Below are 26,668 nucleotides of genomic sequence, written 5' to 3' on the forward strand. Positions count from 1 at the left end.
GTTTTGATCATTTCCCTGCGACAGATACACATATAAACAAGAAACACGTTACAATACAAATGAAATAATACAAAAAACAACGGGTTGCACTCCGGGAGTGCCGACAGAAGTGAAAACTCAATGACTAGTCCAAAATGTCTGCAGCACTATGTATAATTGACCCATACTCCTTTCTATTGAAAAACTTTAGTTCCGAAATTGCTGGCCAGTGAGTTTAAAGGGTCTAGCCGCAATCTCATAGTGAAACTGCCCCTGGCTGAAGTGTATACCTTTCTTAGGCGCGTTTATTTGTCTTATTATAAGATATCGTTTTTCAGGTGAAATAAAAATACTTGAAAATATATGAAAAATATAAATAAATATATTTTCTTACTTAATAACTTATAAATCACATTTACAAATAATGTACATTATCTTTATAATAAGTGTGACCAAATAAGGGGGTGCCGCTTCTTCTAGCTAGAGTTTGAATTTTTCCCATACGAACGTGAACCACCCTAAAGAACGTAAGAAGGACGGCCTGTATGCATTAGTAAGATATTTTTACCTTGCTGCTCCAAATGGATTTTTTTAACAAAAAATATATTTTATGCAATAGTATATTCTGCATTATATAACAAAAAATTGAGTTTGTCGCTATCTCACAAGTATTAAAAAAAAGTTTAAAAAATTAAAAATATTTTTTTAAGCCTTTATAAACAAGTTACAACCTTGTTTTTTTTTTTGAAAATGAACTAATATTAGTTGCAATTAACATCCAAATTTCACAACAATCGAACCACTAGTTTAGCTACAAAAAAATCAAAACGATTTAAAAAAAAAAAAAAATTATGGCCAAACCAAGGGGATTCTAGCCTTTTTTTTTTTTTTCTCTTTATTTGAGCTTGTCACAGAAGTGAGCATGTCGCTCCATAAAAAAACAACAAATTAATATATGTTCTTAAAATTAACTTATTCTACGAACTATAGCCTTACGTACGAGCTGCAATAGCGCCATGGCGGCGTCCGACAAAGGAGCAGCCAGAACGCTATTGCAGCCCCCGACATCAAAGTGAAACATAGCACCAGTATTATGGCTTGAAAAAGCCAATTGTATCCGAGCAGCTTCATTCCGGACACATTCCATTATAACATGGTACACGTCTTCTAATACATCACATTCATCACAATTAGGAGAAGGAACTTTCTTCATTAAGTAACCGAATTGGTTCAATGGGATATGTCCAGAACGTAGTCTCATCATCAATACAATATCACGTCTATTAAGAAAACAATCAATCCACGGTGTCATTAGAGGATGAGGTTGGATCGTCTTGTACCAAATACCCTTTTCTGTTGATCTCTTATCAAAGTATTCTTTCCATAAAGTATAGGTTCTCTGTTTGGCTAAAATGATACAATCTGTATAAAAAGGTAAAGTATTACATTCTACTCCATCATGACAAGCCAGCCTGGCTATGGAATCCACTACTTCATTACCGGCTATACCTACATGAGATGGAATCCACTGCAGAATTATGGTCTTATCTTGCGATTGTAATTTGTCAATTATATTCAAAATGGAATAGGCAACTGGGAGACATCGAGCGTTCGTGGTACACCGAGCAATATGCTGCAAAGCACTTTTAGAATCTGACAGAATGACTATGTGATTGCAATCTAGTGATTGGATGTAGGATAAGGCCTCAGCAATGGCAACCAACTCGGCGTGCATTATAGACATATCATATTTTAAATGTAATTTAACCGATACATTCAATTGAGGGTCATAAATCGCAGCACCTAACGAGTTTTTTTCTTTAGAACCGTCGGTAAATATACGGTAAAATCCAGAGTAATTGGTACGTAAAAAAGCGTTAACAGTAGTTCTTAGGGAAACTTTGTCATACTCGCGCTTAGATTCTAGCCTTGAAATTTTGTAAAATCGATATCTTATAATAAGACAAATAAACGCGCCTAAGAAAGGTATACACTTCAGCCAGGGGCAATTTCACTATGGGATTGCGGCTAGACCCTTTGTAGCGTTAATTGTTTAAAATTCGAATAGAAATTATAAAGTTACCTTGCAGACCTCGCATCTAAATATATTTGGTCATGATATTTTGAGTTTTATTCACCAGTAGGTACTAGAGTTCACTTTTATTAGCGATTTCATCAAGATGTAGCTTTATTGCATTATATTTGAGTGATATAAAGTTAGAATGTAAATGTGAGATCCTCGTATTTCAGCCCGTACAAGATTAGAACCTTTTTCATGTAATGTCATTGAGTTTTTCTTTGAGTTTGACTTAAATACCATCTAAATGAGTGGCCATCTAAACCTTACGGTCACGTGATCGCCTTACGCTGTCTCGAGTTTATCAATTTTTCCCCACCTCAAAAAGTGCCCAGCGCCGCTAAAGAAGTTTTCACTTCAAAAATATGTGCTAGAGCAATGATTTATAACTCAAGATAGGTAATAGGCGTTCCAAAATTGAAGCGCATACCTTGTGACAAATTGGACAAGTTGCCTTTAGTTGCGGTTGGACAAGCGAGAAATGTGCACGTGCTAACGAGCTCCCGCACACCGAAGAGAAAGAGACGACCTTATGTTTAACGACAAGTGTGATGGAATGAGAAAATTAATCAAAAATAACAGATTTCTACGTAGGCACAAAAATAAATATGGAAGTATTTTTTGTGTTCTTCAAGTATGAGTATAACCTATCTATAGTTATATAATATCATTTTGCTAGAGTCTGTGCGGAAAGAGAAGCGTCGTGGCAGAAACGGGAACTAACATTTTCAATTTTATATGGCAATCAAACCTTTGACACCGGTCTTGTAAAAAGTAAACAAACTTCTGTCATTGTATATTTTTATTAACAAAAACCGCAAGTTTTATGTATAAAATATTTTCAAAACACGATAAAACCGTACATAAAACCACAAGGAAAATTATATTTAACATTGTTCCGTTTTGTCAGCGGGAAGAAAATGGCTAAAAGCCGACTATCGAGGTACAAAAAGTCGCGGAACGTGTTTCCGCTATTCACGGGTATTGATGTTGTATTTACTATTAAATAATTACCTATTTAATCAGGCCCCTAAGCAGGGCTTTAAATACCGTTAAAAAGTTGGTATCGTTACCAAAAGGTGACAGATTTAACGTTAAGTTGTAACTAACGTTAAACCAGTACGGATATGATGGTCGTTCTTGTCTACGTGACAGCGTGATAAAACGGTGTCCGTCACTTTCTTTCCCACGGTGTTAAACAGTGACAGTTATTTTATCACGTGGATAAAGATGGATAAAGCTATCCATAATAGGCTGGCAGGTACCGTTAGTTATACTACTCTTTACCGGTAACAAAATGGTAACGTTAGCAGCTGTCAATTTGAGCTAACGTTAAGTCAAAGGTATCGATACACCATTTTTAACGTTAGTAGGTAACGTTAACAGCTGCCTATTTACCGTTTGATTCACTGATAGATGCCATCATCGTTGACAATCGAGCGAATGTTCATTCACTCTCAAGCAGAGATGGGCATTTCGTAATTGATTCCTGAGGGCCTACCGCGAACCACGTTGGACGTGTTGCCTCCCTGTCACACTTACGTACGAATTTACAAGTGCGATAGAGAGGCAACACTTCGAACGTGGTTCGCGGTAGGTCCTCTGGTTCCACGATTACTCGAAATTACTTTGTAATCTGATTACCGATTCCCAGATTACTTTGTAATCTAACAATACCGAATTACTAAGTACACTTCCATTTAAGGAATCAGGAATCACCTTTTCTAATATTACAATTACTAGTAATTGGAATCAATGTCGATTCCTCATTACAGGAATGCATTACTTGATTCCTTTCAGATTACATTTCGTACTACTACTATCAAAAGTACATTTCGATAGTAGATATGTTGTTGATGTTGGCTTAATAGATATAGATGCACCTTATTTGAATCAGGTGTGCAGATTTCGAAAATGACCATTTTGGAATCCAAGATGGCGACCATGCAGTATGTCATAAAAGTCGTCATGGATGTCGTTTTATACGTTTCAGGGAGTGATACGAAGCCGCCAAGACCTTTTCACGGCTAGGCATGTATAGTGCTTTTCTCAAACATGCAATGAAATAATAATAATGTCCCAATGTGATAGGTTGTTCAGTGCGTGTGGTTCTGAAGAGGAACGAAAATTTTATTATTTTTGCGCTACGAAGCACTGTTTAGGAGATCCAGCCCTATAAATATTTTTCTCTCTTTATTTTCTTCTTTTTATTCGTTTTTAGGGTTCCGTAGCCAAATGGCAAAAAACGGAACCCTTATGGATTCGTCATGTCTGTCTGTTCGTCCGTACGTCACAGCCACTTTTTTCCGAAACTATAAGAACTATACTGTTGAAACTTGGTAAGTAGATGTATTCTGAGAACCGCATTAAGATTTTCACACAAAAATAGAAAACAAAAAAACAATATATTTCGGGGGTTCCCCATACTTAGAAGTCTTAGAACTGAATCTCATAAATATTTTTTTCATCAAACCCATACGTGTGCGGTATCTATGGATAGGTCTTCAAAAATGATAATGAGGTTTCTAATATCATTTTTTTCTAAACTGAATAGTTTGCGCGAGAGACACTTCCAAAGTGGTAAAATGTGTGCCTCCCCTCCCCCCTGTAACTTCTAAAATAAAAGAATGTTAAAACTAAAAAAAAATTACATTACCATGCAAACTTCCACCGAAAATTGGTTTGAACGAGATCTAGTAAGTAGTATTTTTTAATACGTCCTAAATCGTAAACCGCAATTTTATTATGTTACTTGCTGCTACGGAACCCTTCATGGGCGAGTCCGACTCGCACTTGGCTGCTTTTTTTAATTTCCATTTCACAGATATTTGTGACACACCTTCGTGGCATTCAGCCATTAAAGTGGTAACACACTGTCGCACCGCGCCGCGGCCTCGGAGCGTCGCACCCATGGGTGAGATCGAGAAAGAGATATCTGTTTCTCTTTCTCGCTCTCACTTATGGGTACGACGCTCTAGGGTCGCGGTGCGGTGCGATGGTGTGTTACCACTTTAAAACAAATATAGGCAGTATTTGGTTTATGGTACGATTTCTTTTTTTATTTCATCTTTATAGGGCTGTATATCCTAAACCGTACGTCGTAGCGCAAAAATAATCAAATTTTCATTCCCCTTTATGAAACCCCTAAGTCATATTTAAAAAACACAAAAAAAAGAAAGAAAAATATTTATAGGGCTGTATCTCCTAAACCGTGCGTCGTTGCGCAAAAATAATAAAATGTTCGTTCCTCTGTACGAAACCCCTAATTAATATTAAAAAAAAAAACAAAAAGAAAAAAAAACAAAAAAAACTTTATATACTTGGTCAACCAGATCTTCACAGTAGAAAAAGGCGGCAAATTTGAAAAATGTAGGCGCGAAGGTATATCGTCCCATAGAAAATTTGAATTTCGCGCCTTTTTAGGGTTCCGTAGCCAAATGGCAAAAAACGGAACCCTTATAGATTCGTCATGTCTGTCTGTCCGTCTGTCTGTCCGTCTGTCTGTCCGTCTGTCTGTCCGTCCGTATGTCACAGCCACTTTTCTCCGAAACTATAAGAACTATACTGTTGAAACTTGGTAAGTAGATGTATTCTGTGAACCGCATTAAGATTTTCACACAAAAATAGAAAAAAAACAATAAATTTTTGGGGTTCCCCATACTTCGAACTGAAACTCAAAAATTTTTTTTTCATCAAACCCATACGTGTGGGGTATCTATGGATAGGTCTTCAAAAATGATATTGAGGTTCCTAATATCATTTTTTTCTAAACTGAATAGTTTGCGCGAGAGACACTTCCAAAGTGGTAAAATGTGTGTCCCCCCCCCGTAACTTCTAAAATAAGAGAATGATAAAACTAAAAAAAATATATGATGTACATTACCATGTAAACTTCCACCGAAAATTGGTTTGAACGAGATCTAGTAAGTAGTTTTTTTTTTATACGTCATAAATCGCCTAAATACGGAACTCTTCATGGGCGAGTCCGACTCGCACTTGGCCGCTTTTTTACTGACAAGATTTGGTTGACCAGCTATAATGCTGTATCTCCTAAAGTGTCCTAAACCGTACGTCGTAGCGCAAAAGTAATCAAACTTTCGTTCCCCTTTAGGAAACCCCTTAATAACATTTAAAAAACACAAGAAAAGAAAAAACTAATAAATAGAAGAAAAAAAAGGAAAGAAAAATCTTTATAGGGCTGGATCTCCTAAACCGTGCGTCGTAGCGCAAAAATAATAAAAATTTCGTTCCTATTCAGAACCACACGCCCTGAACAACCTATCACATTACGACATTATTATTATTTCACATTGCATGTAACAATGTCTCAAATAAGAATTTAAGTTTCACCATTCTAGATTAACATAAAGAATAATGACATAAGACTATGAACTCTAACTACTAGAATTAAAGTTTAGTTTTACTAACGTACCTACATAATTATCTTTAATCGAATCGAATTTAATTGAATCATTTTTACAAGCAAGCAGTAACATCAATAAATAGGTGTCTCATTTAATATAATCCGACTAAATTACATTTCAGCAACACCTCCATATTTCACAAAATAAATCAAGACCTTCTAATAAGAATCTTATTATATAATCTTGACGTATCAAAGACGCCTGTACTTAATATAAACCGACCAAGTAACGAATTAGCTATACCATCATATTTAACAAACTAATTTATGACGTTTTGCAACCTTCTTATTTTGGCAAATATATTCCGACACAGCCGGGTGGTATTATATCTGTGTCCAATCTCGGTCCAATGTGTATTTGCGTCTCACATTTTGCTTAATGAGAGAGTGAGACGCAATGCATATTGGACAAAGATCTTAAACAAGTAGAATACCACCTCTTTCATTTGATAAACATAAAGAATAATGACGAAAGACTATGAACTCTAACTACTAGAATTAAAGTTGAGTTTTACTAACGTACATAATTATCTTTAATGTATTTTGACTGATTCTATTTCAATTTGACAGAAGCCCTGCCGTATTTATGGTCAATAAGGTCTACTAGCCTTAAAATTGTGTATGAAATTACAAGCAAATATCAGCTTAAAGAATGATAGTGTTAACGTTAGTTTGGTAACGTTAGTTTATAATGTGAATTGGGTAACGTTAACAAGCCCTGCAATAAAAAGTAAAATTACCGGTAAAATTAACGTTAACTAGCTAACGTTATAATAATGTTAAGTTATCAAGTATCGTTACCATTTACTACCGGTAATAAGGTATTTTTATGATTTTAACGTTAAGTAACGTTACTTTATAATGTGAATTGGTAACGTTAACAAGCCCTGCCCCTAAGTAACTTGTCTCCGGTACATAATCGGTAAGTATATTCATTCAAAATATATTCATTTTCATAAATATGCAGGTCATTCATGATCATTAAAATAACTGACAAATAGTCTTGATACTTGCCATTTTATGCATATTTATATGTAGTTTTTTTTTCAGGATTGAGTAAAAGTACCTACGGTATCTCGAATAAAAGACCGCTATGTAGGTGGTATGCAAGAATTTGTAATCTACGTGCCGGATTCAAGCACATACAATTCAGATGAAGATAGTTCTATGAGTGTCCCTGGTTGTTCTGAAGCTAGCTCAAACATAAGTAACATTGAATATTTCAATTTCAATGATGAGTTGATGACAAATTAATTCAGACTTCGATTACAAAGAATAAAACTTTTTCTAATAAAATAATTCTTTATTTGTAAGTTCGTTTAGTAGGTTCTGTTAGTTACGAAATTATATTTCATATTTAGCAGTGACTTTTCGGCGAAGTAAAATATCGTGAGATGAGAGAACTGGGCATATCCCAATAAGGCATCTACTTATGCACTATTTTTATATCCCAGATAGTAAAATTACAGTTCTATTGCCCAATTTCTATCCGATCTACCCTGTTTTGTATTAAAATAACTGTTGAACTGCACAGATTAGGCAGTACATAAATGAGACTATCTTGTTTGGTACTAAAATGACAGTTGTATTGGGCAGATTCTTAACTAGTTTTAGCAGTTTTGTCAATCGCACTATCATTTTTTAGTATCTGAGACATAAAAACAAGAGTGTGTTTTATAAAGAAAACTAGTGCCCGCGCTAAATCAGAGGATTGAGTTGACGAGCCGACACCACCACCATGCTCCGTTTAGTAAGCCGTGGCAAAAAACCGGAACAAAAGGGATTCAAGTATCATGACCTTTAGTGTCGTGCTATAATCACGTGACCAGTGTTGTCAGCATAGCAAAAACCATAAAATAGCACTGGCGCGCCCTCAAATCCCACGACTCTTCTCTTTCCGCACAGACTCTATAACTTACTACAAAACAGTAGGGGTTGTGCGGGTCCCAGGCGACGCGCTCGATCTCGGGGCCGAGCCGCCAGGCGCGGTGCGCCGCCGCGTCGCGGCAGTCCGACACGCGCGCCGCGCCGTCGCAGCTGCCCGACAACAGCGTCTGCGGCTCGCGCAAGTGGAAGCACAGAGACTGCACCTGGAAGAGAAATTACATTCTAAAGGGGCCCACAGATTACCAGCCCGCCGGACCAGATCGGCCTGACGGACCATATAGGCGGTGATGGTGGTGGTGACCAGACACGTCACTGGAGTTTCAATGCTCAGCATTACTCACTTTGTCCTGAAAATAGTCCAGCTTTGTATGGGGGGTTCCCTGGTCCAGGTCCCACAACAGCACCGTGTTGTCAGCAGACCCACTTGCCAAAACATGTCTGAAACACCAAATAATATCACTTTTGAATACTGAAACAACACAACTATTTCGTGTCCATGATTATGTCTATGGAATTTAACAACGCCATAGACAATCCAATTTGACATGTGAATTCTTATAAGACTCACGTAAAATTTCTGTTCCAAGACATGTCCAAGACAGCGTTTTTATGGCCGACTCTCTTGGTCTTCTTGTTTTTGTTAGGTTTCCGGCCGAGTTTGAAGGCGGGTTCGAGGCAGTTCTCGATGTCCAGGTCCCACACCTGGATGACGGGGTCCATGCCACCCAAGGCGCAAAGATTGCCTGCTCACAAATCTCACGTTACTAAACATCCGTGCAACCAAACAAACAATATAATAGGACAATATAAATGTGCTTAGTGCTATACCTGGCTTGGTGTCTGAAGGGTCGTGGCTCAGCCACTCGATGCACAGCGGGAACCACGGCAGAACGATGTCGTGGTGGACGTAAAAAGAGTCTTCTTCTTTGTTGAAAACTACAAAAAATATAACCGCGTGATAAATTCAAAATTGTACACACATACAACAAGACAAGAATAAATTCTTACAAAAATACTAATCTAGTTAAACATAGAAAATACACGACGGTTTTTATATTAAATTTTTCGCGTATCCAAAAAGCTTGTTATGTTCATTAGAATGAGGTGATACATATGTTACTCGTGGCGTGTGAGTGAAGTGAGTTATATAGTGCTAGAAGTAGGTATGTATATAATAGTAGACTGACTGTAGACTTCTAGAACACTGGCGTCGCTCTCCACGTGGCCGACGAGCAGCAGGTTGTCGCTGGGCTTGATGATGTCGTCCTCCTCGTCGCTGTCCGGCCCGTCCGTCTGTAATTATATATTTCAACAATGGACTGACAGAATGACCGAGGCACCATGGAGAAGGCCTATTAAACCACTGAAAAAATGTAAGGTTTTTGGTCCTTTTAGGTAAGGATAAATTAAGAATATCAACGAAATACTACATATGTATGTAGGGGCAGGACGATATTTAGATTTCTATAAACTCCAGAAACAATATCTGCTAGAAATGCTGATCACCATCACTTTTTGCATGAAAATGTAAATTTCAATTTTGATACCTAGAATAAATCAAGTAGGGTTCTAATACGATTGTAATCTTTATTGCTTACCCTAATCTGCACATTGTCACCCAAGTCTCCCAAGTTGGGTAAAGTTGCTACAGTTCCTATGCCCACTGGGTTAGCTGGAAAACGAAAATAGCATTTAAACATCCCGATTAAATCATTACTACAAATTCATAATAGCATAAATTAATGTATGTGGACAGAAGCATCACTTACTTGAATCTTCTTCATCATACTTTTCAAAATCAAACTCATCGTTGGGATTCTCTGGAGGAGGTCGGGTAGAGCTGGGACCCGCCTCAGCCTCATCGTCCGATACATCTTCTCCTCTCTCTGTCAAACTATTTCATTTATATTTAGTTATTATACCTACCAGCCTTTATAACCAGTAGCATAGAGAAATATAGTAAGACAAGAGTGCTCACTCCATACATCAGTTAGACTATTAATTTCAGTGTTTACATCTAGCATCGAGTAGCGGAACTATCAGTACTGCTACTTGACAATAGATGTAGCACCGACCGGGAAGTCTTTATCTCAACAGCATAAGACTTTCCGGTTGGTGCTACATCTATTGTCAAGTAGCAGTACTGATAGTTCCGCTACTCGATGCTAGATGCTAATAGTCTTTTTGGTACTAAAACTTATGTATGGAGTGAGCAATCTATGTATTTTTTTCTCTATGCCAGTAGATAAAATTGGATATAATATAAGCTAGTACTTTTTACATCACCATCATTTATGAAATCATTATAAGATTACATTCTTGTGTTACATACATCAACATTTCTTTTAGCCTGTATATGTATTGTACTTAAAATTGAACATGAGTTAGGTCGTGCTGCAACTGCATTACATTATTAAGGAATTATTCATATGAGGACCTTACCGCAACTCATCTGCAGTTTGTTTTATAATTTTCTCAAGCTCTTTTTCTGTCAGCTCGATCTACAAAACATAAAACAATACACATACTTTGAAAACGCAGCAATGAATGCAACAAGTATTTTATCACCACCTTTCACTGCCAGGAACGGGCATTTTCGCGAGAAGAGATCCAATCAACTTTTTTCTAAAATAGGTAAATTTAATGTATTTTTCTACTCATAATCACGAACTCTTTCGATCCTAGTAGATTCTAGTAGTAGTAGAAGAAAAAAAAGCGTTTATTCCCAGTAGTTACCACCAAAATTTTGTTAGAGTTAAATACTAATAAAAACAGTATAAAAAAATAAAAAATAAATATAGAGTGATTTAATAAATCATTATTAAGTCGATTAGTGTTTTAGTAAACTGAAGTGACGAAAAAATATTGAATCAGTTTAACCGGTACTAGTACAAAAACTATAATATATGCAAGGATAAATTAAATAATCCATTTAGATTATTTTTAAGTGATTTTATTCGGTAATTCAAAATCACTCTATATTTATACTATACTATTTTATACTGTTTTTATTAGTATTTAACTCTAACAAAATTTTGGTGGTAACTACTGGGAATAATTTTTCCCAGTAGTTACCAGTGGTAAAAGGTGGGAAAAAAATTCCCAGTAGTTACCACTGGTAACAACTTGGTGGTAACTAGTGGGAATAACCCGTGGGAGCTTGTAACTTGCTCAGATGCCAGACAACACACTAGGGTTGTTGTTATAGGTAGATTAGGTAGTAGCTTGCAGGGTTGACACCAGCATAATATTATATAGACAATGTTAATTCACGAAATCGATTTGGGATTGTGTATGTATGCTTTTACCCAGCCCAGAAGGGTGTTCTATCAAATCTTAAAAAATTCTCTGTACAATAACGAAAGCTCTAATAAATAAATAAAATGTATGTTTAACAAGCTAATGGTACTTCAAAAACCATTTGGAACTTGCTTCCAATAGCTACAGTTGTGTGCAATATATAATAGCAGTCAATAGGAAAATGAAAATTAGGGGAAAACTATAACTTTAGATCAATTATTTTGGATATTTTCTTATAATTCTTCTGCATTACTTGACATTGTCTCAAAATTAGCTGTAGCCTTTACTTAAATAATATTGGGGTTAAAAAAATAAATATCATGAAAATTGGCTTTATTACTACCCCCCGGAAATTCTTATAAAAACGTTACAACCTACGAAAAAATTACAATTGTGTAATATTACTGTAACATAGTAGTTTTCCTATTATTTCCAATTAAAGTTTTACATCTAAACCTATGTCATCCAGAAAAAAATTAACTTTTCTATAAGACAATCGTTTTTTACTTTCAATATTATTTAAGTAAAGGTTACAGTTAATTTTCAAACAATGTCAAGTAATGCATAAGAATAAAAAAAAAGATCCCATATAATTGATCTAAAGTTATAGTTTTCTCCTAATTTTCATTTTACTATTGACTGCTTGTTTAAGTAGATTCAAAAAGTCTATGACAATCTTCATCACTGCTATTATATTGCAAACAACTGTATGTTAGTAAATAAAAAGCTATTCCCTTCTCTTCAAAGCCGCAAAACTTCCATAACTCGAAATATTTAACCTCATTAAGGCTAATTAACCTTCACGGCTATCCAATACAGATTTTATCTTTGTAAGAATTAAAATCTATAATTTAAAAAAAATAGATGTATTCCTTTATCACCTTTATACCTATCTCAAAAATTATTTGTCAACAAACCTCTGTAACTCAAATAAAATAATTTGTCATGGTATGTATTTACCCCTCTCATACGAATGATTCATTAATTTTACCTCTGTAACTCGAAATCTCTTTAAGACAAATAAAAACCTAGAACCTCTCTAAGTTGATACACTCCATAAGTCAAAAACTCCACTCCAACAAATTTGGCACAGCCCTGGCGCCCGCCATGTGGGCTCCTGGCGTACACTAACGTGTGTCGTGTTGATCGTTATGTGGCCTCGCCAACCCGCCTTGTTTCTGTCTGGCAGTTAATGTGTTAAAGTTCATTAGTTGTACACTAATAATCATACGTGTTTGGATATTTCGTTAGCTTTACTTTCGGCGGGTAGATCCACAGAATACGCGGTTGCCAAAAAGCAGCATAATTACCTTTTCAGGAACTTCTTTGGCTACCCCGCGGCGCACAAAGTGCATACAGGACACCAAACTAACAGTAGGTGTATTTTCTTCCATTTTGATTCTCGTTTAGGTCTGATAATTTAAGAATTCTAGGTGCGCATGTGTCGATCAATGCACATAGCACATTATATTCAAACACTTTGGAAAACACATGCACGCAACACGCATGCTTCAATAAATTCTCAAATTTAAGTTTGACATTGACACTGACAAATCAAAAGTTGTCAGCTTACCCTTAATAATCTGTGTATTACCCCTGGATTACACTCGGTTTAGACTCTCACGCGAGCCACGAGACGAGCCGCGAGCCGCGCCACGAGACGCGAGTGTAAGCGGTGGGCTCGCGGCTCGTCTCGTGGCTCGCAAGCTCGTCGAGCTAATATAATTTAAACACTAACGGCACGGCATAAGGTTTATAACCGAATGACAAGCCGAACGCGAGTGTAAGCGGTGGACTCGCGTCTCGTGGCGCGGCTCGCGGCTCGTCTCGTGGCTCGCGCGAGAGTCTAATCTGCGTATTACATATATAGTTGTGTCCTTAATGTGCAGTTAATGTGTTATCCAGTCAAGACAATTTTTCGCCAATCTGATGAAATTCTCCGATCGAATCAGCAGGTGCGGACACATAAATGCCAATTTTCATAGTAATTGTCAGTCCCGTCTGGATACCACTTTACGGACGTACGTGAACCACTTTACACACGATCGAACGTCCGCCGAACGCAACAAGTCACGGTCCGGTGCGGTCGTCTGTAGACACTTAAATCAGCCTAGTGTTGTCAGGGTTTGGAATAACCATAAACACAACCAAACCCATGGACCTATGACCAAACCCAATTATATCCATTCGTCGCAGTCAGACGGTTTCAACATGGTTTCAACAGGCAATTTAGAAATGAAATAAGTAATACTTTTTTCTTTACTGCGGAAACTTAACGGTTACCACATTTCGCAAGTAAATTTATAAGTAAGTATTCCTAAGATATATTTATTAGAGAAAAAATGTTGTTCCTAAACTCATTTTTATTAACATATTTATCATTTAGTTTGGCAGTGTTGCGTGAGATGTGTTAAGTATTGAAACAGAATAATTTAAATTATTATTTTTTGTTATTTTTTAAAAGTACGATATTTTCTCTCATAAAAAAATACCTTAGATGATTTGTTAAAAATCACGTAAAATCTTCACCTTATGTGTCCTAATGCTCTATTTCTCTATTGCTGTCAAAAATGGCGTTGCATTTGTCAGTGGAGTCGCATTATTTACTTATTTTCATAGTTCTGAATTCTAATTGCTTTTTCATATTATAGGTTTACGAATTGCTTCAATAGTGACGTAACGGTATGGAGAGTTGTGTATAATCACAAGGAGACGGGTTGCCCGGGAATTGATAATGCCTTATTGCTACGCACCCGGGTGCAATCATATTTCCCGAAGACAAACCTGCAGTTTCTTTAGATTTCCTGCTGATACAAAACTATTCGAGGAGTGGAAAGCTCTTTGCCCGTAAGCACAGTTAATGCAGTTTTCTTTTTTTTTTGTGAATTTGTTTATTTTGTCCCCTGATGTCAAAGAAGACGCTGGTAGACCTCAACAGCATTGGAAAATGTATTATGACGAAACGACAATATGATGCAGATTGGCATCTTAAAATGTACCTAGTTGTTGATCTCCTGGAACTTCTGAAATACCTGACAAACGGCGAAATGCAAATCACACGGTTGGAGCTGGTGTAGAAGATGTAGTAACCATATTTGAGGGGTCCTATTTTTAAACTCCTTTGACTTGTCCTTGTGTATGTGTATGTCTCGATGGTGGATTATTGTCATTTGATTTTTATTAGGCCCACCACACACTAGCTGACTTTTCAGGTAGTGAGAGCCTGAATCTGTGGTTCTGGAATATCTGAATTTTTGTTAAGTGACTATAGAGAATCAGGTTCTCAATTTTTGAAAAAAAAAACAGCATTTGGATGTGCCTTACTTAAGTTTTTTCGTGTTAGTGAGCTGATGCTTGTATAGCCTTTCAAACAGTAGAAAAAAGTGCAAAATTCAAGATTTCTATGGGATAATACCCTCTGCGCCTACATTTTTTTTAAATTGGTTGTTTTTTTCTGCTGATGGAAATGACTTGACAAACTATATAAAAAATCCTTCCATTTTCGAAATTACCTGAAGTATATCATTTAACCGAGGCTGTTGGTAAGAAGTTATTATGGTTAGCTATATGCTGGCAGTGGGCTTAAGTGCATGAAGCTGATTTGTATTATATTAAACAAGTAAAAATGTAATATATAAACTAGCTTTTATCCCCTCAGCTACCTTCTACTAGATGAATCACCACACAACTTTATTACCAACCGCCTAAGATAAGTGGTAGAACAAGGTATTCGGAATCACCCAGATACACCTTATTTTTTACACTTTAAATAAAAACCTTGAACTTGTTGCTAGCCTTTTATTAAATTATAATTTATTGGTAACAGTATTCTAACATAATATCATGAAACAAATTTTTAGGCTTAAAGAGAAGGAGCCGACTAATGAAGACCGATTGTGCAGTTGCCATTTTATTAATGGTGATAAAGCAAATTTGCCAACTGTGTTTGCATATAGAGCATCATCGGAAACTGTTGTTGACAAGTAGGTATTATTACATGGAATACTACAGCTTGTGTCCCTCTTGTGGTTGGCATGATATCTCATACCAGTTGTGATACTTTAGTGCATGGAGCATTTGTATGGAATATAACTTGACATTTACCACAAGTTGTCTGGTGAAGGAAATATAGTCTGGACTGACATTTATACAAAATATTTGTATCTGTTAACTTTGTCATACTTTTAGGGCAACATCAAATGATTTAATGGATCAGCAAACAACAAAAACAGATGAGTGGGAGTGCAGGGCTTGTCTTGAGAAACTTGGTCCAACCACAAGCCTAGTCAATCTTTTTGATGCTTGGTCATCACCATGGGAAGGAATGGAAAGTACTGTAGCTGAAGACCTTGCTAAAGTTGGACATATCAAGGTAATACCTATAATTCACAGTATGAGTTATGCATGGTTCTAATTCAACTGGTTTATTTGTTAGACATGACGGAGATTACGTTTTAACTTTACAGCTATCATCAACAGACCAACATTCAAAGTTTATCTGTAACACTTGTTACACAAAACTTCAGAATGCGTGTACTTTCGCTGCAGTTGTACAAAAAAGTGATAGAATTCTTAGACAGAGGTTCCCTCATACAGATCTAGACCCGGGTGATGCCACCGTGTGGCCCAAACCTATTCAACTAGACCAAAATATAAATGATACTGTTTTTGAGACTCCCATGGATATAGAAATCAAACAAGAAGTTCTGTCTGATAATGACTATGGTGAGAATGGAAATGGATGTTCTGATACACAATACAAGGAGTTAGGAGATGCAGAAATAAAAATAGAGCCTGAGGAATGGATAAAACCACAACTTATTAAGATCAATGGTTAGTAAAAAGATTACCTAAATAACTTTCTGTTGAAGGTGGAAAAACGGCAGCTTTTCAAGTGCTCTAACCCAGGTTGGTCTCTAATAACTTTTGATCTTGAATAGAAATGGAATTTATTGACTACATTTTTTGGCCTACACACGTCTTTGGCGCTACTATTAAACCTGGTAGATTTGGGGATGTGATCTTGCCATTAATTTTGTTATAGATGTTTTTAGGTTTTCTTATTCTTTCTTCCCATCGTGGATCTACTAGGCTTACAAATATTGGATAGGTTACAACTTAGAATGATTTATCGCAATTTACTATGTATTTATACCTACTGTTTTTATTAGTATTGAACTCTGGGAAAAAAAAACCCATCTATACACAGTTGTACTTAGTCAGGTCATAAGTTGTGTCACACAGATTTTTTCCGATAAAAAAGTATGTATGTACTTACTTACCCTTATGATTCATATACCTTGAAAGCTTATTTAATGCTGAATTACTTACAATATAATTTAACGTATTTTTCTGCCTGAAATTCGCATAATTAATATATTTAATATTTTACAGTTAGTATCTTCCTCGCATTGCTGTGGTGAAAAAAATGTTATTCACTGGGTGGTAAAGGTAGTTTAACTCTCGTGTCTAGAACCCCTAATATTTCGCTTTCTCGGGTCTCGGGAATTTTAGCACGAGCGGTTAAACAAATAACTATTTTTAATACACTTCTATAACATTTCTAGGTACATTTTCCTACCATGAAAGAACTGAGCATTCTGCACAGCCAAATGGAAATGAAATGCTGGAAGAGGTATGATTTACTTTCAGGTTTTGAAATTCCCATAAGGCTGTTTATCAATCAATTGGCTTCATATTATACCTATGTGTTTCGTTTTTCCATATTTATTTTGACAAGTTTCTATACCTAGGTGATTGAGCTTAATAGTTAATAGGTAATAAAATGTCATTTCAGTTTTTAGATGCACCATTGAAAGAGGAACCCACTAGTGAGGCAGACTCTGAAGCTGTACCTACAGACCTTCCTCTGGAGTGTATGCTGTGCGCCAAGTCATTCCACAGTGTATCTGGGCTGAAGGTAACGTTCTGTAATAAGGTACCTAAATGATGAACTGAATATTGAAAAATGATAGATGCTGAGACTCAAATGCACAAGGATTGAGCTTCCTATATAGCTACCACCAGTTTGGCACTGACATAAACGCCATCGAGAACGTAATTTACTTTCTATGCATCTCGCTCGTACTCGCATATTAGTGCAAGCGAGATGTATAGAAAGTAAATTACGTTCTCGATAGCGTATATGTCAGTTTAGACACTGTCAGTGACTCATGGTACAGGGTCTGGATAAAAACAGGGTGAAACAAGACTTGTATGGAATTCTCATACTGTTCCTCTTGCCCTGAGCCAAATAAACTTTCTCTTACACAACATTACCTCATAGAATGTAATACAAATCAACCAGTATTGTGAAGGATTGTTATGTTAAGTTAGTACATATTTTCTTAGGAATTAGACTTTTATAGCGGATCTTCCACACTCTGTCACTGCTAAGTCTGTCCTAGGTCCGACTCTAGTCAGACTGCGAGTGAAAGCACTTTTTTTTACTTTCATGTTTTTAACTTATATACTTATTACTTTATTGCCACTAAGCTCTCTAATAATGACACATTTTTTTTCTCTTAATAGGCTCATGTGATAGCTCAACATTCCTACAAATCAGTAAAAAGAAAGATTGGGGGAAAACAATCGCCACCAAAGAAGAAGGATAAATACGTGTGCTCAACCTGTAGACGAAGTAAGTTTATTTAACCCTATACAATACACCAAATATTCCTACTACTCCACAGGGCCCACATATTACCAGTTCGCCGGACGATATCAGCCTGTCAGTTGTTCGGAACTGTCACGTTTAACTGACAAGTTGATATCGTCCGGCAAACTGGTAATCTGTAGGCCCCTTTACACAATGATTGTGACCAATAAACGATTTTTCATTTATTTTCAGATTTTGTAACATCTACAGATTTGATGGTTCACGAGACATGCCACAACAAAGCCATATGCTACGGCTGCAACCAGAAGTTCGACACATTCGAACAGTTAGCCCAGCATAGAGTGCGCTGTAAAGTTATCACTACAAAAGACTTACCCAAGCCCAAGACCCTGGAAGATGTCAAACGGTTAGTTTTTAACTGAGCACTGTTTTGTTTGAGCTTAGGAATTCACGGTCGAGGTTCCTTCTCCTTTTTTATAATAGACATCTTTCCGCCAAATACCGTTATTTCATAGTTAAGACCAGAGATGGGCAAAATTTATTCGAATGACGAATAACGAATGAAAATAACAAAATTTATCGCGAATGACGAATAAAAATGTCGGATGATTATTCTCATTTGAATAAATTATTCGTCGAATAATTCATACGCGAATAATTTATTCGTCGAATGAATTCCCACGAATAATTTGTTTATTGGAATACCTTATAAACTTTTCACGGTTTCGAAAGATTTGGCAACTGTGATGTGCGATACAATCTACCTGCAAGTCCTATAACTACCTAAATAGGTACTGTAAATATAAATTACGCGTTGTGAGATTCGCTCTGAAGCAAACAACTGCTAAGAAAATTTGGTTTTCTCACTCTTTTAGTATATAGCTATCTCTTTCTGGGTCTGGCTAGAAAGTTACTGATATAATTTTGTGTGTGAGTAATTTATTGTTCACACTAATCCTTTGTTATTATACTACCTGGGCTTATCCTTTAACCCTTAACAATCTTTAACTTGCCAGAAACAATTTATAGTAAAAAACAAGTCATATTAAACGTGATTATTCGTGTTGTTTATTTGAATGGAATAAGCCAATAAACTTAAATATTTTTCGTGGATTTATTCGAATGAAATTAACGAATAAATCATTCGTCATTTTAAAAGTGCTCGGATGATTTATCCGCGGATAAATTATTCGCGAATAAATCATCCGCGAATAAATCATTCGCGAATAAATCATCCGCGAATAAAAAAAATCTTGAATTATTGTTTATTCGAATGATTATTCCGATAAAAGTTTATTCGAATGATGCCCATCTCTGGTTAAGACTGTATCGATAAGTATAGTATAAGCACAAAGAGAACATGAAATATCTTCGTTATTTGTATTATTCTAAACAAACAATTTGATCCAATACATACTTGAAAACTGGGGCATTTCACGCCAAGCGTATTTCAAACTTTCCAGGTATTTATGATGAACTATAAGCTACATTTAGAGGTAAAAATAAAAAAATTCAAAAATACCGAACTTCATATAAATTCGATTTAAAATTTTCATTTCCGGTTTTTTGTATGAAAAAATTAAAAAAAAATCAAAATTGTTATAACTGCAAGAAAGACCAATTAAAATTGTATACAAACCAATATTCAACTTATTTTTCAGTTTATTAAATAATAGCTGCATCAGCTTTTGAAAAATGCTCTCCTCAAATTTCGTCCATTATTTAAATGCTTCCAAACCGGAAACGGTGCCGAATAAAAATAAAATAAAAGAATGCGTATTTTTAAAACATCGAGTAGTATGATTATTCCAAATATCAGCAAATTCTATGACCTGACACATTTTTCGCTGCCCGCTTGGCGTGAAATGCCCCAACTAGCAAAAATTAAAAAGAAAAACAAAAAATAAAGACTAGCTTTTAATTTATATTTCTTATTCGTCTAGTTGACAGTATTTTGGTAGCGTTTGTCCATTGTTTATTATACTTTCAATTGAATCTGAATCTGTGAATGTTGTCCACAGCTTATGCTTCATTATAGCCAGGATATTAATGGTGAACGAATCGAACACTGTTAGCTTTCATCCACTCTCTGATTTTCTTAGCGTAGTGGCAAGTTGCAAGGGCGGACTTTTATTATTTTACACGAAAGGTTTGCTATAGCTAGATTAAAAACAAAAAAAAATACTTACAAACTAATTAAAAGATAAACTGTAAGGGTCGGTTGCATGAAACTTTTTGTCATCGTTAAAGAGTTCGCTAAATTGTATTATATGGAAAGTTTCATAATAAACCGCCGCGGCGCGCCGGGTGAACTTGATCTAGAGTTGATCAGTCTGTCAAGTGCGGATGGTGCAACTGGCACTAAGTACGTCAAAAGGCGGGAAATGAAAATTTTATTCGCTCATTGCCATTGCCACGCCACGCATCCGTAGGTTTTTTTAAATTCAGAGATGCGAGATTTGTCAAAATTGCTTTAAAATAAAAACTTGTCATAGCAGTTGACTTGTCCTTATATGTACTTAATAACGTATTTACCATAGATGGTAGGATCCCATTGATATAGTATAAATAACTGGATACCCAATCAGCCGCCAAAAATGGCCCCACAAAAGTGATGTCAAAACAGATCATGCATTACTTTTTCGTTTAGTCTTGTTTGAAACGCTCAAATGTGAAGTTGTCAACAATTACGAAATGTGCCGTTAAAATATGTAAAAATAACAATGATAAAACAAGGAAAAAGGATGGAATGTATTTCTTTCGGTTAGTTCTTTGGATAGCATTACATAATTTATGTAATCTGGTGGTAATTTTATGGTTTTGAATAAATTAATTTGTTAGTACCAAAGAAGGGATGTTAAGGAACAAAAATCTAATGAGTCGATGTGAGGTCAATATTTTTTTATATTTTTATATGGAATTCATAAGAAATAATATTATGTTTAAATTCAAGATTTCCAAGAAAACCTATGCGACGTGCAAAGTGGACTGCTATTTAATTATAGCAAGAGATAGGGGTGATGCAGTTTTAAACAAGGCAAAACGGCACTTGTGTGTTCGGCCCATTTCCCTGTTTCCGACATATACACCACCAATAAGGGCTTATATCGACTAACTGTAAATGCTAAACCTGTCGGAACACAGTGACAACCACAGGATTTTTTTTATAAAGTGTAGGTAGACTTTATAAAAAAAATCCAATCAGTATCTAAATGTCCCCGTGCACCCGCGCTATGAGTAAATGTAGATCTTAAATACACAGTTATTTAATAAGTAGAATTTATTTCAAGGAAATTAGTATTTAAAGACGTATACTTACGAATTAAAAATTTAATTTGTTTGAATTTGAACCACGAATTAATTTTATTTGAGCTCCCGATTAAATTAAATTTGTTTTATTTATTACTTCAATTGGTTTTCCTGTACAGTAATACATATTAAAGTGTACCAAAGTGACTCCATTCGTTCATTATTCTCGTTTGACGTTGTTTGACGTAAATACGTTACGTTTAGTGCCATCGGACTAAATTTTTTAACAGTGTTGGTACTTATGTTTGCAAATTTGACACTTAATGCTTACGACATTAAGCTCTTTTCTGTACGAAACATTTATCTTGACTCAAAATTTACGTAAGCGTTTTTATCATCAATGCAAATGGTGCGAAACGTCATTGGGATCCACATTTCTTGACGTTTTTGTTCTGCTTTGTGTGTCTATTTCTTTTATATTAAGTCAGTGTAGGATCCTAATACGAGTAGATGTGCTATACGCGTGGCGGCTCCATGAGGGACAAAACATACACAATGCGACACTATGATTGGTCGAATTTATTTGTTGCCCACCATAATCCATACTAAATTTACGGTGACGAATAAAAAAATGTGAGACTGTGACAAGTACAGAACGATACATAAGACTATCCCGTTCGGTCATTTCCCCCCACCCCTCATGCCTGATCCAGTTATACTAAATAACTAGATTCATGGTACATATTTACAGTCGTAAGTGCCAGTTGCACCATCCGCACTTGACTGGCACTCTTGACAGACTGAACAACGTCACCCGGCGCGCCGCGGCGGTACATTAAATCAATACTTTATTTATCCATCTTACCTGATTTAGTTATGTCTTAACAGGATAATAGCTGAGGAGCACAAATCCACTGATGATGAGGACTTGCCGAAGGAACAACTCGAGTGTCACCTCTGCACGGAGAGGTTCAGCGATTCATACTACATGAGAATCCACCAGGAGATCCACCACAGCAGCGAGCAGCCCGAGCCGGCCGCGGCGCCGCCGCCCGACGACGCTGCGCACCACATGGATCCCGCCACACTTGAGAGCATCTTCAGTGAAGATAAATAAACTATACATTTATTTATGTATCCCAATTCTCATAAATTAACTGTAGTTAATTGTTATACAAAGGGGCAAAGCTCTTGTTTAACTCCTCGTGCTTATATTGATATCCGAGCAAGCGATTCCAGATTTTTTTCGAAAAGCGGAGTCTTGAGCACAGAAAATATTAAAGAGGTTAGAACGGCTATCGCGCGCAGTTAGTATCGGAACCGGTGTCGCCGCTCGTTCCTCTCCACATTTCCACATTTCTCGCGCAACGGTAGTAAAAACTTGTGTGCCTGCTGAATGGATACGCCTCCTTTAGACAGATTTGATGTCTGGCTTCTTAATCTGAACGTTATTGTGGCGCAAAAGGCATGTTTACGTTTTTCGGTCAGCGCGGGCGAGTACTAGCATGCGAGCGTTTGCTCATAACCGGCGGCGACACGTACCCTGCTCGCATCGCCATTCTACTTGTTCTGTGGTCTTGAGTGTTACGAAAGTTTCAGCGCATGAGGGTTAAACAAACTGTGCTACCTACCGAGTTAGTCTGTGCGGAAAGTGAAGAGTCGTGGAATGTATGGGGCCCAATACATTCCACGACTCTTCTCTTTCCGAACAGACTATAAAGACAATTTTTTTGACCACACCAACGCAAATAAAATACTAATGGTAAACATAAAAAATCTGATCCAAATGAACGCTATTAATTATTTATTCAAAATCATTACTTAAAAGTCAATTTCACCAGCCAACATGAGGTAATCAACTCAAAATGTGTATTTAGTTTGGCACTCTTGTGGATTGAATGCAACTTTCTCATAAGTTTTGAATAAATCTCATTGTAAATTGTGACTGTTCATCAACCGTTATTACTATTTATGAAAGTATCACGACTACCACAGACTGTTTTAATATCGATAAGCTTACGAGGGGCTTGTAAATGAAAACCAAAAAGCGTGTGAACTTTATCATTTACAGTTTTAAAACGACCAGATAATTTAATCCCACCAAAAACATTTTCATGTAAAATGTTGCCAAGACGAAACCATAAGGCTCGCACTGACAAAAAGTTATCAGATCTCTTGTAGACTCTAGACTCTACACCTTAGTCAAAATATGTGGCTTGACCGTTTCGTCCCATGGGCGTGAGGTGAAAAATGTATTCACTATTCATTATTTTTTATTATAAAATAGTTCTTGTGGTAACGAAACGGCCAAGCCACATATTTTGACTAAGGTGTAGAGTCTGTGAAGTTAGGGCTTGTAGAGTTAGAAGCTTGGCTCTACAAGAGATCTGATAACTTTTTGTCAGTGCGAGCCTTATGGTTTCGTCTTGGCAACATTTTACATGAAAATGTTTTTGGTGGGATTTCACATCTTTTTGTAAGTTGCTTATGACAATCTTCCATCTCCTAATTTAAAGGGTTGCGGGTGATTTACTACTAAAAATCCTGAAATACGTACCTGGGGGCATCTTTTATACAATCTGCTTTTTACTGGATTCCCCATACAAACTTCAACCCCCTTTTTCCCCTAATGCCTTTTTCCACCCCTTTTCACCCTTACGGGGTGATTTTGGGGTTGAAAACTTATTCTATATCCTTCCCCATAACAATAACTATCTATAGGTGAACCAGGATCTATTGAGGGTGCGCCATGTTACGGAAATTTGTTGGTACTAATTTCTAGCAATGGCAACAATTTTAATAATAGACAACATCTACCCTCTATGATAGTTGTCAATATTGACAATGTAAACATTGCTTTGTCTACTTTCGTGTGAATTATTATTAGACTGCAATAATCATGCCGAAAGTTTTAGATTTTACAGAGAAAAAAGTTGTAAATAGTGTATATAGTTATTTATTGGAAAAAAAACGTGCGGGAGAGAAATTTCTTCCATTAAAAAACATAACGAAATTAGCATCTGAATTGACGGGTAAGTTTCAAACTTATGGACAAATGTCACTATAGTCAGGTCGTCACGATTTGGTTGATGTCTTGTAATAATGTTATTTGTAAAATTATCTATATAAATTCTTACTTAAACTCTTGCGTTACTTATTGACTTTACGCTATTCATTTTATCTAAATCGAGTCAGCCATTTAAGCGTAAAAACCGAAGAAATATCCAAACATCAAACTTCGCACTTATTAAAGTTGTCGGACTAAAACAAAAATCATCTGCCAATTTCCATTGTCCCCACTATACAAATTGTTGCTATATAAAATTCAAAACGAGCGCCCTCATGACAATACTCCCAAAGTTCTGGTTTACCTATACATACCAAATTTCAACTAAATCGGTTCAGCGGTTATTGATTTCCCATACATAATTCCACCCCCCCTTTTCACCCCCTTAGGGGCTAAAAATTTCAATTTTTTGAATTTTTTTGTTGTTTGTGGACTAATACTATCTTACATACCAAATTTCAGCTTCCTAGGACTTCAGGAAGTACCCTAGAGGTTTTGATGATCAACAGTGAGTGAGTGAGTCAGTGACGAAATCGGGGTTTTTTAGACATGAATAAAATCTAAAGTATAAGAGCTATGCAATTGAAAATTTTTATGTTTAATAAGTTTACTATTGACATCATATTCCGAGAGTTTTGTTTATCTGATATAATCCAAACCCAAGTTATGAGGGTTCAAAAAAACGACGAAGCGCTTCGAGAAAAGGTAGGTAGTGCCCTTGCGCTTCGCTTTGCTCGTCTTGGCGGGGGCACTACCGTGCCCCCAGATATTATTTACTGTTTTATACTTATTGAAATAGTTTAAGATATGTGCCTTCGATATCAGACTATTGAACCTAAGTAACTGGTGTTATATAAATATTTATTCGTATCAATCGTAACAAAAATAAGAAATAATGTGACTAATAAAATATATAGGACGTATAAGGGTATTTCCACTTAACTGTATACCGTTAACGGCCGTTTAGGAAAAGTGCCAAAGCTGACGATAAATATCATAAACGTGAGAATTAAATCAAATTCGTAACTAAACCGACAGCTGAATGTGACTTGATACACGTTTAAAATGCCCATCGTTATTAACCGCCTAAAATTCAAACGAAGTCTCTAATGCAGACCTCAAAATCTTATAATAAAATTCGAGTTATAGCTAACTAATCACGATTAAAATATTTATCCAGGCTATAAATAACGTTATTCCAACGTTTAGAAACTTATCCAATCCAAACTGCTTTTCAAAGTGTTCACAAATAACCCTTTTTTTATTATTCAATTTAGTCATTAACTAAATTGTGATTAGAATATATTTATTTACGCCTCATTATGGGTTACATAAGAAAGGTTATAAAAAGGACCGACGTTTACGTTTATCTAACTCAGTAACTATTCGATGTGATTCGATATTTAAACATACCTATACAGTCCTACTTTTAAGTATAACCAAGTTTTAACATACCAGAAACAACATCATTCATCAGTCATCCTTCCAGACAGGCGCCACTCCGTAGCGTCTCACAGGTGCGGTAGTTTCTGTTTCGCGAAGTACTTTTGAGCTGCTTGCTGCTGTTCTCCATAAAAAGCATCATGCTTAGTATACCAAATATCTTGTTTCACCTGGGGTTTTCACTGAAAGTGAAACACCAGTGTCCTTGTGTCCAGGATAGCGCGGCTTACAGTGTCTGTTTGGAGTTGGATAGCGTCCCGCTGTTGACTCGTACTGTTCCTGAAACATTAGTTTTGTAGGCATAAAATGTGTGTAACATCCCAACTTCTGATGTCAGATATACTTTAATATAATCATTAATAAAATATAAAATAAGAATGCAATGCAGTATTTAATTAAGACCAGTTAGTTATTGCTCAAAGTAATGTATTTATTATAGGGACAACTACAAGGTTTAGAATATAAAAATGGTAAACATTATTTAAGTAATATATTGATATAAACAGATTGTAAGTAAAAGTATATTGTAGATTTACTGAACAATTAATCGGCTTTATTACCACATAATTCACAAAAATCTTAATATTGTATTGCTAAATTAGTCAAGTAGGTACGCTGCGTAAT

The 26,668-nt window shown here is 36.1% G+C and overlaps 2 protein-coding genes across 3 annotated transcripts in view; one reads left to right on the top strand and one right to left on the bottom strand.

Moving 5' to 3' along the window:
• The window catches only part of LOC134661288 (periodic tryptophan protein 1 homolog), a 60,175-nt gene that overhangs the window by 4,894 nt on the left and 28,613 nt on the right, over nucleotides 1-26,668 (bottom strand). Inside the window, exons 2-10 of one of the 2 annotated variants that reach the window (XM_063517282.1) lie at nucleotides 12,977-13,067; nucleotides 10,809-10,867; nucleotides 10,136-10,260; nucleotides 9,965-10,038; nucleotides 9,554-9,659; nucleotides 9,195-9,302; nucleotides 8,935-9,109; nucleotides 8,708-8,804; nucleotides 8,399-8,569 (exon numbers count right to left, since the gene is read on the bottom strand). In XM_063517282.1, the coding sequence (XP_063373352.1) occupies nucleotides 8,399-8,569; nucleotides 8,708-8,804; nucleotides 8,935-9,109; nucleotides 9,195-9,302; nucleotides 9,554-9,659; nucleotides 9,965-10,038; nucleotides 10,136-10,260; nucleotides 10,809-10,867; nucleotides 12,977-13,060 (999 nt within the window). In that variant the 5' untranslated portion in view covers nucleotides 13,061-13,067. Of the gene's footprint in view, nucleotides 1-8,398; nucleotides 8,570-8,707; nucleotides 8,805-8,934; nucleotides 9,110-9,194; nucleotides 9,303-9,553; nucleotides 9,660-9,964; nucleotides 10,039-10,135; nucleotides 10,261-10,808; nucleotides 10,868-12,976; nucleotides 13,149-26,668 lie in introns of those variants that run through there. The other variant, XM_063517281.1, reaches the window with a different exon arrangement.
• Nucleotides 15,630-22,654, top strand: LOC134660786 (zinc finger protein 436-like). Its single transcript, XM_063516575.1, has 8 exons — nucleotides 15,630-15,649; nucleotides 15,855-16,038; nucleotides 16,133-16,499; nucleotides 17,234-17,301; nucleotides 17,464-17,586; nucleotides 18,198-18,306; nucleotides 18,517-18,691; nucleotides 22,423-22,654. Exons 2-8 carry the CDS (start codon nucleotides 15,874-15,876, stop codon nucleotides 22,649-22,651), a joined length of 1,236 nt encoding a protein of 411 aa, XP_063372645.1. The 5' UTR covers nucleotides 15,630-15,649; nucleotides 15,855-15,873; the 3' UTR covers nucleotides 22,652-22,654.

The sequence above is a fragment of the Cydia amplana genome, chromosome Z (assembly GCF_948474715.1).
Source record: "Cydia amplana chromosome Z, ilCydAmpl1.1, whole genome shotgun sequence".
NCBI classification, from domain to species: Eukaryota; Metazoa; Arthropoda; class Insecta; order Lepidoptera; family Tortricidae; genus Cydia; species Cydia amplana.